General features: G+C 51.9%; 1 protein-coding gene across 1 annotated transcript; it reads left to right on the forward strand.

Annotated features, from left to right (window-relative positions):
* The first annotated feature begins 44 nt into the window (after positions 1–44).
* On the forward strand, positions 45–11,495 carry RBM18 (RNA binding motif protein 18). Its single transcript, XM_040083459.2, has 5 exons — positions 45–225; positions 5,717–5,843; positions 6,383–6,469; positions 8,236–8,321; positions 9,619–11,495. Exons 1-5 carry the CDS (start codon positions 113–115, stop codon positions 9,776–9,778), a joined length of 573 nt encoding a protein of 190 aa, XP_039939393.1. The 5' UTR covers positions 45–112; the 3' UTR covers positions 9,779–11,495.
* Positions 11,496–13,592: the final 2,097 nt, after the last annotated feature.

Below are 13,592 nucleotides of genomic sequence, written 5' to 3' on the forward strand. Positions count from 1 at the left end.
AGCGGCGCCGAGGGCGGGGCGAGGCCTGCGCGGGCACGGAGCGGCCGCGGCCCCGGGGCACGGTGAGAGCGGCCCGGGCCGGCCCCGCGCCTCCGCCGCCCTCCGCACCGCCATGGAGCCGGGCCGCCAGGCGCTGCCGCTGGAGAACGCCTCCATCCTCTCCGAGGGCGCGCTGCAGGACGGGCACCGCCTCTGGATCGGCAACCTGGACCCCAAGATCACCGAGTGAGTGACGGCGCGGCACCGGCGGCGTCCGCGCCCCGCCGGACCCCCCCCCCCCGGGCTCCGCCTCCGCGGCGGCACCGCCCCGGACGGGAACGGGGCCGTGTTCCCGCAGCGGCGCCGAGCCCTCCCGGGCGGTGCCGCATCGCCCCTCCCCGGGCCCGGCCCTGGCAGCCCCCGGGGCCCGGCGTCAGCCCGAGCACCGCCCCAGCTCCGGTGCCGGCGGCTCTCCGGGGTGTCGGGGTGCCCCCGTGCCCGGCGGGCGGCACGGGCTGGGGGAGCACTGCCGGCTCCTGCCTGTGCCCGCAGCGAGGGGTGACGGTCGCCCACTGGAGCAGATCTGCGCTCCGAGGAGCAGCCCGGAGCTGCGGACAGGGAATCGCTTAGGCGTGTGTGTGTGTGTGTATGTGGGGTGTTCTCCACGGACCGAGGGGCTCGGGGACAGGTCCTGGACCCCTGCAAACAGCACCCCCTGAAGCACCGCTCGGGCTGGGAGCCCAGGGGCTGAAAACATCCCTGCTCTCTAAACCAGGGAAACGGAGAATATCAGGCTGGAGACTTTCAGGGTGCGAACAATGATAAAGCGAGGCACAGCTCTGGAAATTGTACCCGGAGTGGTTGGGATCTGTAGAGAAATGAGGGTGGGCAGGGGAGACCTGACAGGCAGGCATCTGTGTCCAACAAGAGCCTTGTTTTGGTATTTTGCTCGGTGTGATTTAAGCAGCAATGGATGGTGAGGAGGTGGGAGTGGTGGGACTGGCTGCTGTGGTGGGTAAATGCGTGAATCAAACATGTGTGCGAGTATTTCGCGTTTTCTCCAGCCTATGGATAATTATCTCCTGAGCAAACATAACATTTGAACAGCTAAATTGTCAAGGGAATACGATGTGCTGTCCAATATTTGGATAGGGTGCTGTGAAATCACTAGGTTGTATAAAAAGGAAAGCAAACCAAAACAAATTGGGCTTTACACACTCACAACAAACAAGCATTTTTGATTAACTATTGTGTGTGCCTGTCGTGGAATACTTTTTCTTCCTGGTTCTTTTTGTGTGCGTGCAGGTGCTGGGGTTTTATTCTAAGTGTGGTTCATCTGAACAGAGCGGCTCACTAATAGCCTCTAAATGGGATCATTAATGCATTGTGATTCCAGCCATTCAGCTTTGGGAGGTTTCTGCGTTAATTACCACTTCTATCCCACAGCTCTGTTGCTGTGGTTTGACCAAATTTCACTGACCATGTGAAATTAGATATAGGAATTCTCGAGTGTTGTTTGCTGGGCCCTCAGGGATTGGGGAACTGGGTTAGTGTGAGGGCAGGAATGGATTGGATCCTTCACTTCCCAGGGTGATCCTCAGTGGTGTTAAAGACTCTTTCAGTGTATGTTGTTCCTTTTAATGTTGGCCAGATAAGTAATGGGGTTTATATGGCAAAATTTACTGTTTTCATCAGTTGGATGAAGTGAGTTTGGAGGTTTCGCCAGGGTTCTCAAACCTAGAGTGCCTCCATGCCCCTAAATGTTTAAAGTTTGCCCAGTGATGAGTGACAGTGCTGGCTGCTTACTTCAGGCTTTATAATTCTGTGTCTTGCTTTTTGTTTTGCTTTGAAATGGCTCTTCTCTCCTGCAAATGATGTATCTCCATTTCCTTGTGAACAAAAGGAGAGGAAGCTCCTTTTAGCACATTGTCAGTGTAGAGAAAGTGTGTGGTCACTAAGTTTCTATAATCATCTCGACCCTTATTCTCTCATGCAAAGGGCTTACATCTCTAGTTCTAATTGTTCCTCTGAATTATTCCTGTTGAAGTTACTACTCACATGACTAAATCAACCCCCTGAAAATGAAATGTTTCTGCATTTGCTGCTTTTTATCTGTTTTTTAAAGAGTTGCCTTTGTTATTTCTATGTTGGATTTGTTTAAGACAGAGTAAGGTTGATTGAGTTGTTGGCAGAGTTAATAAGTGGTTGTGACACTCTCGAGCAGAAATGAGATCAGAAAGTCTTGAATCAATCCAAGACTTCCATTTAAAGAGCAAACTACAGCTGCAGTCGAGTGCTGGGGAGTTAATAGGTAACGTACACACTGGAGCGCAAGCTGCGGGAACAGGCGTTTAGAAATGTAGGGCTGCCCACAGATTGCAGGCTGGGAGCTGATGCTTTTGGGAGGTTATTGCACACACCCAGCGGCTGTGACCCAGCTGGGGGTGCTGGCATGCCGTGGTGGCTCCTCAGCTGGCCATTCCTCCTTGCTGGTGCCCTTTGTGGGTGACTTCTCTTATGCAGCGTCCTTAGAGCGTTGTCTGCCTGTGGAAGCAGGTGTTGGGAGTCTCCTGAGCGAGTTCTCGGCAGCTGGGAGGAGGACAGCTGGCACCAGGGGACCTCACAGCTGCCTGTGGCACAGGATGGTGTCTCCAGGCACTCTGGAAGCTGTGAGGTCCCTGCCCTGGGATGGCAGCAGGTGGTTCCTCGTGGTTTGGTGTCACCACCATCGTTTGTGCCCCAGCTGCACAGCAGGGCAGGGGATGTGCTGTGGCTCAGCTGGGTGATCTCATCACCCCTCAGTGCTCCCACACCACAGGACAAACCCACCTAGTTCAGTTCCATTTCTGTGTGGCAAAATTGTCTCCTCTGCCCATTCCTGTTCATAAAGCCTTCTGAGGCTTTCCAGCGTTTTGGACAGGCAGGGATTTCATTTTCAGCTCCCTGGCTCACATGGTCTGGTTTCCCGGAGCTTTTCAATGCCCATTCATTTTCCACGGGTCTGAAGTAGCGGGTGTTCAACTTCCTCAGCTGCTGTGCTGCTTGTCGAGGATCCCATCTCGATGAGTCTCACCTAGAAAACAATGTGTGCACAAGTTGTTGTTACAGACCCCCGCTGGCTCCCGGTGGGGCAGAATTCCTCGCAATAATAGTTTTTGCATGTGGCCCGGTCCCCGCGCGGGATCCTTGGGACAGCATTGTTCAGAGGAAGCCTTGCCTGCGTCTGAATAGCGCTCGGGGTGCCAGGAGGAAGAGAGGAGGAAAAGGAAACGGGGGAGCTGCAGGTTTGTCTCGCATTCACATCAGATGACAGGAAGTGGAGATGGAGGTTGGCCGTGGCCGTGCCAGCGACTTCCAAGCTCTGGGTGAGCCACGTTGTTGCCATAGTAAAGCTTTTTACATCTTCTCGCCTTTTTTTTTTGTTTTTTTAAAAGGCTTTGGTTTTCCGTGACAGTCTTCTTCTTGGCCCGAAGAGCTACTTGTTAAGTTACTGTTAATGCCCTCAGTATTTTAACAATAACTAACCATAATCACAGCCTAAAACATTAATTATACAGGATTTCTGAGCCGTTCCACGGAGAGGAGGTGACCTGCAGCTGTAAAATTTACAGGCACAGTTGGAAAAAGGATTCTAAATGAAATAGATGACATAAGTTTCTTCTAGGCTGTTGATGAAAATTGTTTTAAAGAAGCAACTATCACCTCACTGCTAAGAAAGTGTTATTTGAATGCAGATGCTCTCAGAAAAAAAAAACAACCAAAAAACCCCCAAAACATCCCCAAACTTTCTGGCAAGGTAGCTGCAGGGTTTTTTAGTGCAGAACTCAGGGAGAATCCTCCTTGCCCTTCCCCTGCCTCTGTTATGGCCAGAGGGGGAACAGCGTCCTGCTGGTAAGGACTTTATTTCCATACTGCTGAAATTCCGAGGGCTTTCTGTAGCAGTATGTTTACAGAAACAAACCTGAGGTGCGTTTACACATTTTGGAGGCTCTGGAAGTCCAACATGTGGAGTTTTTTATACATCACGTCTCCAAAGTCAGTGTTTTCACTTGTACATCTGTGTCTGCTCGTTGGAAGTGTGAGGTGGTGAAATTTGGCTACTGTGTAATCAGCTCCTTTTCTTCGCCCTGCTCTTTTCGGTTCCCCCTGCTTTCAGAGCAGAGTTTGAGAGCTTGCAGGCCTCTTGGAAGACCACGCAGTTCATGTGTATTCCAGAGGATGTAGGAAGCCCTCCATAATCAATGACAATGTGTGTGTTCCCCGGGGGATAACTTGGCCCTTGTGCACCGCTCTCTGCACACACGCTGCACCTTCACCTCTTTAAAAGTGCACATCCTGAATGTCCACCGTGACCCATCCTGTGGGATGACTCACGCTCCTGGAACTTTCTTGCCTGGCTTCTGAGGCTTAACAAAGGGCTAAGGCCCTTTTCAGACATCCTATCAGGCTTTATTAGGAAAAATGTAGTCTGCCCTTCCCATCTGGACAGTGCCTGGAGGTGCCTTGGCTGGTTTGGGCCACTACTGACCGTTCATGTTTGGACATGGGAGGTTCCAGCCGGTGCCTGGTGTTATCCTGGGAGGTTCTCTGAGCACTGAGTGTTACCTTAAGCACTGAAAATTTGGATTAGACTGCGTGGCTTCATAACAAACACTGTACAGCTGCCTGGGAGATGAGTCCTGACTAAGACACACTTATTAAACACTTAAATAATTCTTAAATGTCAGGGGTGGGGTCAGGCAGTGAAGGAACAGTGAGTGTCACTTTTCTCCTAGGTCAGCCAGTGTTGTTAAACACTTCAATCCTCGGGAACCAAAAAAAAGCTGTAAAGAACTTTCAGGATTAGATGTGGCCTGTACAGCATATGTGCTCCTTGTTTTGAGTTGCTCAGTGCACCCGATACTAAGCAGACAGATTTACTCTGGCTTTCCCCAGTTTTATTGGAAACAGCACACTCCCCACTGGATGGCAGGAAGATAATTGGCTAAAAAAGTGCCTGACTTCCATGAACATGTCACTGAAAAGCTGTCTGAGCCAGAAGCACTGGCAGATTTAGGCTGGATGATACTGAGGGCTGGCTGGTGCCTTTTTTATTGAGATCTGCTGGCAGTTCCTGGTTGCAGGTTGTTCTGTTTATTCTTCTGTCTTCCTGCGTCCTCATCTTTTCCAGGCAAGTGTCTGTGTGCCCTGGGGTGTCCTTGCCAGAGCGCTGGCGCTGGTTGGCACAGGAAGGGGAGGGTTTGTTCTGGGAGAGGGAGGGCAGCAGGAGGAGCAGGATCCTGGGGGATGCAGGGTGCTGTGGGCTCGGAGTGCTTGTGCTGGGAGAGGAGTGCAGAGCTTCAGGGCTAGGGAGGGGGAGACAGGAGGGTTATGCTTAAAAGTAGGAGTGATTTAGTGATTTTGCCTCCTTTGCAGGAGGCAAAGCCCTCCAAACCCCTTGGGAGCCATTGCATAATTGTCCAAAAGGCAGCTATTAATAGGTCTCTGTGCCCTTCAGCTGGCACTGCTCTGTGCCTCGGGGCTTTGGAAAGTCACTGGTGGTGCTGCTCAGAGCTGGGGATGCTGAGGGGGTGCTGCACAGGGCACCCACCTCTGCAGGGATTTGGGAATCTGTGTGTGACACAGCTGAGTCTGTTACTGAGCGTGAGCTCTGTGTGTGTGTGTGTCAGGGGTGCCTCTCTATCTCCTCACTGTCAGTGGGATGAAACTTGTCATAAATGTTTTCTCTTCCCTTCAGATATCACCTCCTCAAACTCCTTCAGAAGTTTGGCAAAGTAAAGCAATTTGACTTTCTCTTCCACAAGTCTGGTGCTCTGGAAGGGCAGCCCAGGGGTTACTGTTTTGTCAACTTTGAAACCAAACAGGTGAGTTGCTTTTTATCTGAAGTTCTGATATAAATTACTGACTTCATTCCCTTTTTTTTTCTTTTTTTTTTTAATGCTAATTCAAAACTACAACAGGAAAGGACAAATTCAGTACTTTGTCCACACGAACCCACAGATTCTAACATCTCTGCTCTGTCACAGCCACTTTGTGACTGCTCCTGGAAGCAGCAAGAGTGATTTCTTTTCTCCTCTGCTGTTTTTTCCTGAATCCTGCTTTTTAATGCTGACCAGAAACACCAGTTCTTTGCAGCTGGTGATAAGGATGTCAGAAGAGCCCTGACACTGTGCATTAGCTCTAGAAAATCATCCATAGCAAGGTGGAACAACAAGGCAGATAAAGTCTGGTTACTGGGAATCTTTCAAAGATGTCCCTGAATTGGGATACAGTGGGATAAACTTTGTGCTGTCAGTGAGCTGTACTTCCAGTAGGCTGAATAACAAAGAAAAAAGGGCTCTTTCCATGTGAGAGGGTTTTGACTAAAGGCTTGGTTTGTTTATGGAGTTGTCTTCCTGTGCAGGAAGCAGAGAAGGCGATCCAGTGTCTCAATGGGAAGCTGGCCCTTTCCAAGAAATTGGTGGTGCGGTGGGCACACGCACAAGTCAAGGTAAGCTGCCTGCTGGAAGGGAGGATTGCTTTTAGTTTGCAAAACTGAAAAACTTCAATAATAAAGCCTTCTGATCAAGGCAGTCTTGGCCTGGCAAAATGACTTCAGTCTGTTCTAGGAAATATCTCGGGGAGTTGATGTTTACAGTGTACAGCTTCTCCTGCCTGCCCAAGCTGTGCTGGATTAGCTGTGAGTGAGGACAGGCCCTTTAACCTGGCGTTCTTTGGGAGGGGGTTTCTGCTCTGAGCAGTGTGAACACATTACTTCTATAAGTGCCCACGTTTTAACTTTTCCCAAACTTAGTGAGTAATTGGCTGGAAGTTTGAATCCTTCCCCTTGTGGTTTTTTTGCATAGGAGCGGTATGGAAATTCCCAATTACCGGTTGCTGTGTTGCTTTGTTCCACTTCTGAAAGCACTTATGTGGCAGCAGCTCTAATTAGTTTTGACTTTAAATTAACATACTCTGCATCTAAGCTAAATATCCTTTTATTCCTTGCTCCATCACATAAACAATCAACTTTTTGAAACTGGCTTGGCAGTACCTTCTGGAACATCCTTATTTTATTTTTTTTAAATTCTTGTCTTGTTTCTCCCACAGGTATTTACTATCTTGTATTTGATAAAGCAGTTTATTTTGAATGACTTTCTTTGCAGATAAACAGATTTCGGGGGAGGCAGAGAGGAGATGCTTGTTGCTATTTTCCTTTGGGTAGTTTTCTTCTAGTTGATTATCTCCCCAGCAGCTTTCTGCTTTGTCTTACCAAGTATATTAGTTCATCTGTTTTGGGTGCTTAAAAAACCAAACCAGGTATCTTCATTAAAGGAGACCACATTGTTTTAGTTACTGACTTCAGGGGCTCTTGTCAGCACATCCAAGCTTGTGCAAATCCAGTCTCCGTTTTCTGTATCTGTGGAGCTGCTGGAGTGCCCCGTGCTTCCGGATGCCTGAGGAGTGGTCAGGCCCCAAAAGGAGTCCGAGCTGGAGGAGTGAGTGTCTGCCCAGCTGCCCCGGGGTCTGGGGAGGAACGTGCGTAAATAAATAATCACCTCGCTTCACGTGGCGTTTTCCAGCCCCTGAATGAAAGACGTAACAGCACAAAACTTTGGCTTATTGTAGTGAGAGTTTGTCCTAGACAAGACCAGCGTGGTGGTAAGCAGCTCTGAGATGAGCTCTGAGTGGCCAAGGCTCACCAGACACTCGGTTTGAGCAGCATCTGAAGAACAAACCTGACTCTGTGCCAAGCGAAATAAGGAAGCAGAGCACTGCACACAGTTCAGGAGGCGCGTTGCCCACAGAGATGACAGACTCACAAGCTGCCTTCTGCAGAAGAGGTGGTTCCTAACTGGTCTTTTTTCTTTTTTTTCCCCATCTTTTCTCCCAGGACTGCCCAGGTCTGTGCAGTCGTGTGCTTGGGTTGCCTTCTGGCTCTGCACATGAAGAGCATAGCAAACAGCGCAGTAGTAACCGTCAAATTTACCATCTGTGCTTCCTGCCTTATGTAGAGGGGAACAAGAAGTGACAGGATAAGGTTTAAGGATCCACAGTACAATGCACATAGCTGTTCAGTATCCAGCCTGCATTCCATGTTGGTACTAACTAAATATTGTGGTTGGGATTTGTTTCAGTGTTTGGCCACCAAAATCTTTCCTAGCAAAAGCTCCACAAAACCTGAGGCGATGTTAATCCAGCTTTAAAGTCCATCTGTGGGAAATGTTTCTTTGGTCCTAATTGCAGCTGACTCAGTGCTTGGTCTCTTGCTTGCAGAGGTATGATCATAATAAAAATGAGAAGATCCTTCCAATCAGTCTGGAGCCATCTTCCAGCACGGAGCCACCCCAGTCCAACCTAAGGTAGGAGAAGGGTTGGGTCAGCGGTGACCCAGCTGTGGGACTGGCAGGGAACCAACTTCTTCCGTGTCAGTAACACTTAGAGTTGTTGGCATTGTTTTTATTAAAAATCTAGCACAGCAAAAGAGCTGTTTTGAAAGGGCAGTGCCTGTGAAGTCGCTCACTGTTGTAGGACACTTCAGACTGTGAAGCCAGTGGGTAATAGGGAGGGAATGAGGTGAGGAGGGGGTTGGGAATGTGTAACACTCCAGCTCCTTCAGCCAGAATCTCCGCACTTCATGTGAGTTGGGTTTTTACTGGATTAATTTGGTTCAGCAAAGTGACAGAATAGTGACAGAAGATGAAAACAAAGTCACGGGTAGTACTCCACATAAAATGATTTTTTTTTTTTTTTTGCCTGTATGTCCTGTCTGTGGGATGTGGTTAAAGTCTCCAACCCCTGCATTTACCTAAAGCACATATCTGCTTTGCTAATTCACAGTTTGTTTGAAAGGTTGTGTGGTTTTCCTCTGTGTTCTGTCAGTGGAACCCTGTGAGGAGCCAGGACCAGATTAATGCGTTTGCCCAGAGATAAAATGAGCTCGGGGTTCAGAAGTAACAGGCTGGGAAGCAAAGGGCAGAGGGGTTTGAGTCATGCAGATTGTTCACTGCATGAGTGGCACAAAGGGCTTGTTCTAGTGAGGATGGATGGTGCAAGAAGCCACAGTGGGGAAGGGAACATTCCTCCCCGTCCATACCCAGTGGAGGATAGTGAATAACAAAAGTCCTAGGAATTTGGGGTGTAACCTAGGACAGCTTCTCCCTTTGGGACAAACCCTGCTAATGCTGAAATAATATTTCTTCCTGACCTAATTAGAGTCTGGGGTTTTCCCATCCCGAGCGGGCTGTAGCTGGGAGGAAGTCTGGCTTTCATTTCTCTGCTGCTCCCAGCAGCCTGCTCTGGGCTGTGCTCTGCTGCACATGCTCAGACCTCCTGAAATGACATCATTTCACATGGAGTAGGAAGCCTTGTCGCGTTCTTGTCTCACTCAGCGTCCTCAGGAAAGGGCCAGGTGGGTGCAGGGGCCGTTATTTTGGGGTGCTGAGGCGTCTCTTGGAGGAGCAAACCCGTGCAGGGGTTGAGGTGCAGCAGTGGGCTCTGGGCTGTGCATTCCTGCCTCGCTGTGGATGCAGCCCCGGGGGCTGCCTGGCCCCTCCTTGTGCAGGGAGGATTCACATGTCAGCAGAATCTCTGGATTTCTGTAGTTGGGTTTCATGCTAAGATCAAGCTCAATTTCCCTTCCGCTTTTTCTCTTTCCAGCATCAGTGCAAAAATAAAGGCCATTGAAGCCAAGCTGAAAATGATGGCAGAAAATCCAGACGCAGAATATCCTGCAGCACCCGTTTACTCCTACTTCAAACCACCGGATAAGAAAAGGACTACTCCTTACTCCAGAGCTGCCTGGAAATCCAGAAGATGATGCTTATGAATGGATGATGGTAGCAAGAAAACACTGCTTTGTATACCTGGAGTCCTCCAGTGCTTTTGTACTTTTGTAGAGTGGGAAGGACGGTGCCCCCTGAGCAGGGCACAGCCCTCTGTCACACCCGAGGGTCTGCAGGCTCCTGCCTGTGCAGCTCACAGCTGAGGGCTGTTCAGAGAAATAGGTTCCCTTCAAAGCCAACGATGAACACACAGGCAGCCTCTCGTTAGTGTGCATTCATTAGCCAGATTAGAAACCGTAACCAGCGCTCGGAGTAAAGCACATCCAAAAATACTCCATTTAACTGATTACTTTTCAAAGTATTTTCGAACAAAATGTATTCCAATTCATGTTTTATTGGCAGGGGAAGCACTTGGTTTTGATTAACATGCTGTGGTTATAATGGAAAAACTTTTTCATCTCAATAAAACTCATTTTAAATAGATCTTGCAACACCTTTAGTAACCGTGCATGCGATATTTTACACGCACCAAAGCCAATTCATTTTGCATTTTGATTTGCACACTCCACGATGGTACTTTATGGCGTGGTAATGACACAGCACAGGTATTTCCAGTGTCATTTAGGCTGTAGCTGTGTGCCTGCCTGCAGGAATTAGTGTATTTACACACCACTGAGGTCTGTGCTGTGCCCTGAGCTTTGGCATTTGTGTTTGATGAGCCCTGATGGTGGCAGCTCCTCGTGAGCCAGTGTGAGAGTCACTGCAGCCTCTGAGACCCCTGCCAAGCCATGAACTTGGTGTTTGCCCCCTGCCCTGCCCGGCTTTGGGCACCATGGGCTGGTAGAGGTGGTCGGGTGCCTCTTGGTGTGAGGTGGCACCAGTGTTTGTGGTGACCTGGGACTGCCCCAGGGGCCAAATCCACACATCTGATGGAGGGCATTGCTCTGAACCATCTCATCTGCAACACGTTTTCCCCCTAAATGTCTGCAGAATAGAAATCTGAGGAAAAAAAACATTTTCTGGCAGCATTTTCTCCTTTGTGCACGCGGTGCTGTGACTGCGTGTGCCAGGGGGATGTCAGAGAGCTCACGTGCTTGGGTCCAGGTGACACTGCTCTGATTTTCCCTCCCCACTCCTGTCAGACCTCCTTGGTCACTCCTGAGCTGCTCCCCCAAACTGGTTAATGGTGCTCTCAAACAGGAGGAGGAAAACAATTTGGAAAGAGCCCGGGTTTGTGCAGGCAGGAGTTGCTGAGTGGCACAGCCCGGGAGGTTTGTGTTCCTGCAGCAGCAGCACACCTCCCTCCAGGCAGAGCTCGCTTCCTGCTGCCGATCCGAGCACCTGGAGCGGAGCTGTGCCCGTCTGTGGTGGAGGATTGTTGAAAGCCTCAATTGTTCTAAAGTAGGTCCCGTGCTGTTAATGTTTGTCTCCTAGTTTTTGGGTACCCGAGTAGAGGGAAGAGTGGTATTCCTGGGAGTTTGTAGCCCTCTCAATGTCGGTGACACCCGTTTGCATTCCCCTGTGAACAGCCTGTGTTTGTTTCCTGCGTGCTCTAACGTTTGAAGCTTTCCGGGTCTGTATCTGCGTTGTTTAGAACAGCTCTGAATTCTGTTCCCGTTAGGAATTTAGAAGATACCCGGTTTCAAATGGGTGTGTGGCCGTGCTCCCACCAGAAACATACTTTGATATTTATTTGTATTCAAATACAATTTGTTGGAATTCTTACAGCTCTAAATAAACATTTAAAATGCATGTTTTCCTCCAGGAAAGCCGAGGGTGGCAAGCAGGAAGTGAGTGAGGGTGGTAAATGCTTGGCATCAGCCGAAGTCCACTGACAGAACCCGGGGTACAATAGCATCAGTCTTTTTTTTTTTTTAAATGGTTTCTTTGCTCTGCCACGGTCTCTAACAGAAGTGCCTTGTCTGTGGCTGGGCCGGACAGACCTGGGGGAGCTTTATTGCAGGTCGGTGCTCGTGTTGGTCATTGCTGCTGCTGCCGGCCGGGCAGCCGCTGCTGCTGCCTGCGCTCCCCGGGAACGCTGCGGCTTCCTGGCGACCCCAAGAGCACGGCGAGCCCGGAGTTCCTGACCCTGGAGCTGGGAGGAGGGAAATGCCCAGAAATGGGGCTTTTTTTTTCATGAGCATCAACGCTGGGACTTCGCGTAGGATCGTGGTAAAGGAGATTTGAAGAGCACCGGGGAGCGTGGCATCGCCGGAGCTGTGAGTGGGGAGGTTGGCAGCTGGTGGTGGGAAGGGGAGCTGGGCTTGGTGCCTGGCTCCCGTGAAGAGGAGGAATTGGGCTGCTTCTCGCCTCCAGCCTACACTCCTGCCCTCTGAGCGGTTCCTTGCTTCCCCTGTATTTCCAGCAAACCCATGGGAGCAAGGTGGGTTACTACGGGCGATGTTCACCGCGGCCACAGCCTGGGTTTTTCCGTGGTATTTGAACCTCACTTGGGACAGGCACGGAATCTTCACTCTGGGAGCGCAGAACGTTCCCAACCCCAAATTCTGGGATTCTGGCCGAGCTGCTGCTTGACACACTGCCACCTTGTTGCTGCCTTGTACAAACTCCAGCGCTGGTGGAGGGAGCACACGGGAGTGAGAGCGGGGATGGGCTCGGCGCTGATACCTGTGAGCTCCTGTGCTTTGCATTCTCAGTCGCTGCCCAGGCCCCGCTCCTGGTGCAAGATGTGCGTGTGAGATCTGTCTGCTCTCAGCAGGCAGTGAGAGCAGGACACCCTGCAGAGCCAGGACTTACTCCCAGGGCTGGAGAGGGGCAGAAGCCAGGCTCGAGTCACCCAGTTCCTGAGCCTGTTCTGGCTTTGCGGAGCCTGGTCTGTAATCACGAGAGCAGCGCAAGCGTCTGCTCGGCTGCGTGGTGCTGAGCCATGGCTGCCAAGCCCAGCATCACTCCAGGGCAGCAAATAAACCCCACACGGCCCTGCCTCGACCGGTGCTGCGTGGGGGGACAGACAGCTTTCATGGCTGTGTCCGTGAAAACTCCTACGTGTTTCTTCCGGAGCAGCCAGAGCCAATTCAGACCCCAGCAGCGAGAACGAAGGGTTTAAATTGTCCTTTCTCAGCATCTCGCCTCTGCGCTTGTCCGTGTCCCCCCGCACTCGGCCTCTGTGGAGCTGGGGACAGGGGAGGACAAGCTGGCAAGCCTCGGGCTCCCTTTCCTGGGGGTTTCTCGGGCTTTCCTGCAACCTCGATGTTTAAACCTAATGCCTTGTATTTATTCTAAAATGGCTTTCATCTGATTTCCCTCTCGGTTAACAATTTAGCTGTCACAATCAATAACGGCGAGGATCCATCCCCGGCCGCCATCAGCTCACGTTACCGTCCTGCAATTACCCGGCGGTGGCACCGCTGCCGGGGCTTTGCCGGGGAATTATCAGGTTACTAATGAAGCCCGGGCAGCGGCGGGCGGCCAGACGCCGCGGCGGTGGGCGCGATCCCCGCCGCCGCGATCCGAGGGGGGCCGCGGGGCCGGCCCGCACCGTGCGCCCCGTCGGGGCGGACGGCGGCGGGGGAAGCACCGGGCCGGGCGGGACCGGGCCGGGCGGGACCGGGCCGGGTCGGAGCGGGCCGCCCCCTCCCCGCCGCGCCCGCGGGCGGTGCCGCCGCCGCCGCCGCCGCCGCAGGTAGCGGGGCCCGGCGGGGCGGGCGGCCCCCGGGGCGCGGCGGGGGGGCGCCGCTTCCTGCCCGGCCGCGGCCGCCCCCGGCGGGGGAGCGGGGCCGGCTCGGTTCCCCGCCCGGCTCCCCGCCCTTCCTGCCGCGGCCGCGGGACGCGCCGCCCGCGGGCGCACGGAGCGCGGCGGCGGCGGGCGGAGCGGGGCGCGCCCGCCCC

Source organism: Hirundo rustica, chromosome 20, assembly GCF_015227805.2.
Source record: "Hirundo rustica isolate bHirRus1 chromosome 20, bHirRus1.pri.v3, whole genome shotgun sequence".
Taxonomy (NCBI): domain Eukaryota; kingdom Metazoa; phylum Chordata; class Aves; order Passeriformes; family Hirundinidae; genus Hirundo; species Hirundo rustica.

Excerpts from the sequence above, each read along its gene's own strand:
- RBM18 (XM_040083459.2), top strand. The coding sequence starts at position 113 with ATGGAGCCGGGCCGCCAGGCGCTGCCGCTGGAGAACGCCTCCATCCTC. Across the intron at positions 6,470-8,235 it reads GGGCACACGCACAAGTCAAG|AGGTATGATCATAATAAAAA; the intron begins GTAAGCTGCCTG and ends TCTTGCTTGCAG. Across the intron at positions 8,322-9,618 it reads CCACCCCAGTCCAACCTAAG|CATCAGTGCAAAAATAAAGG; the intron begins GTAGGAGAAGGG and ends TTCTCTTTCCAG.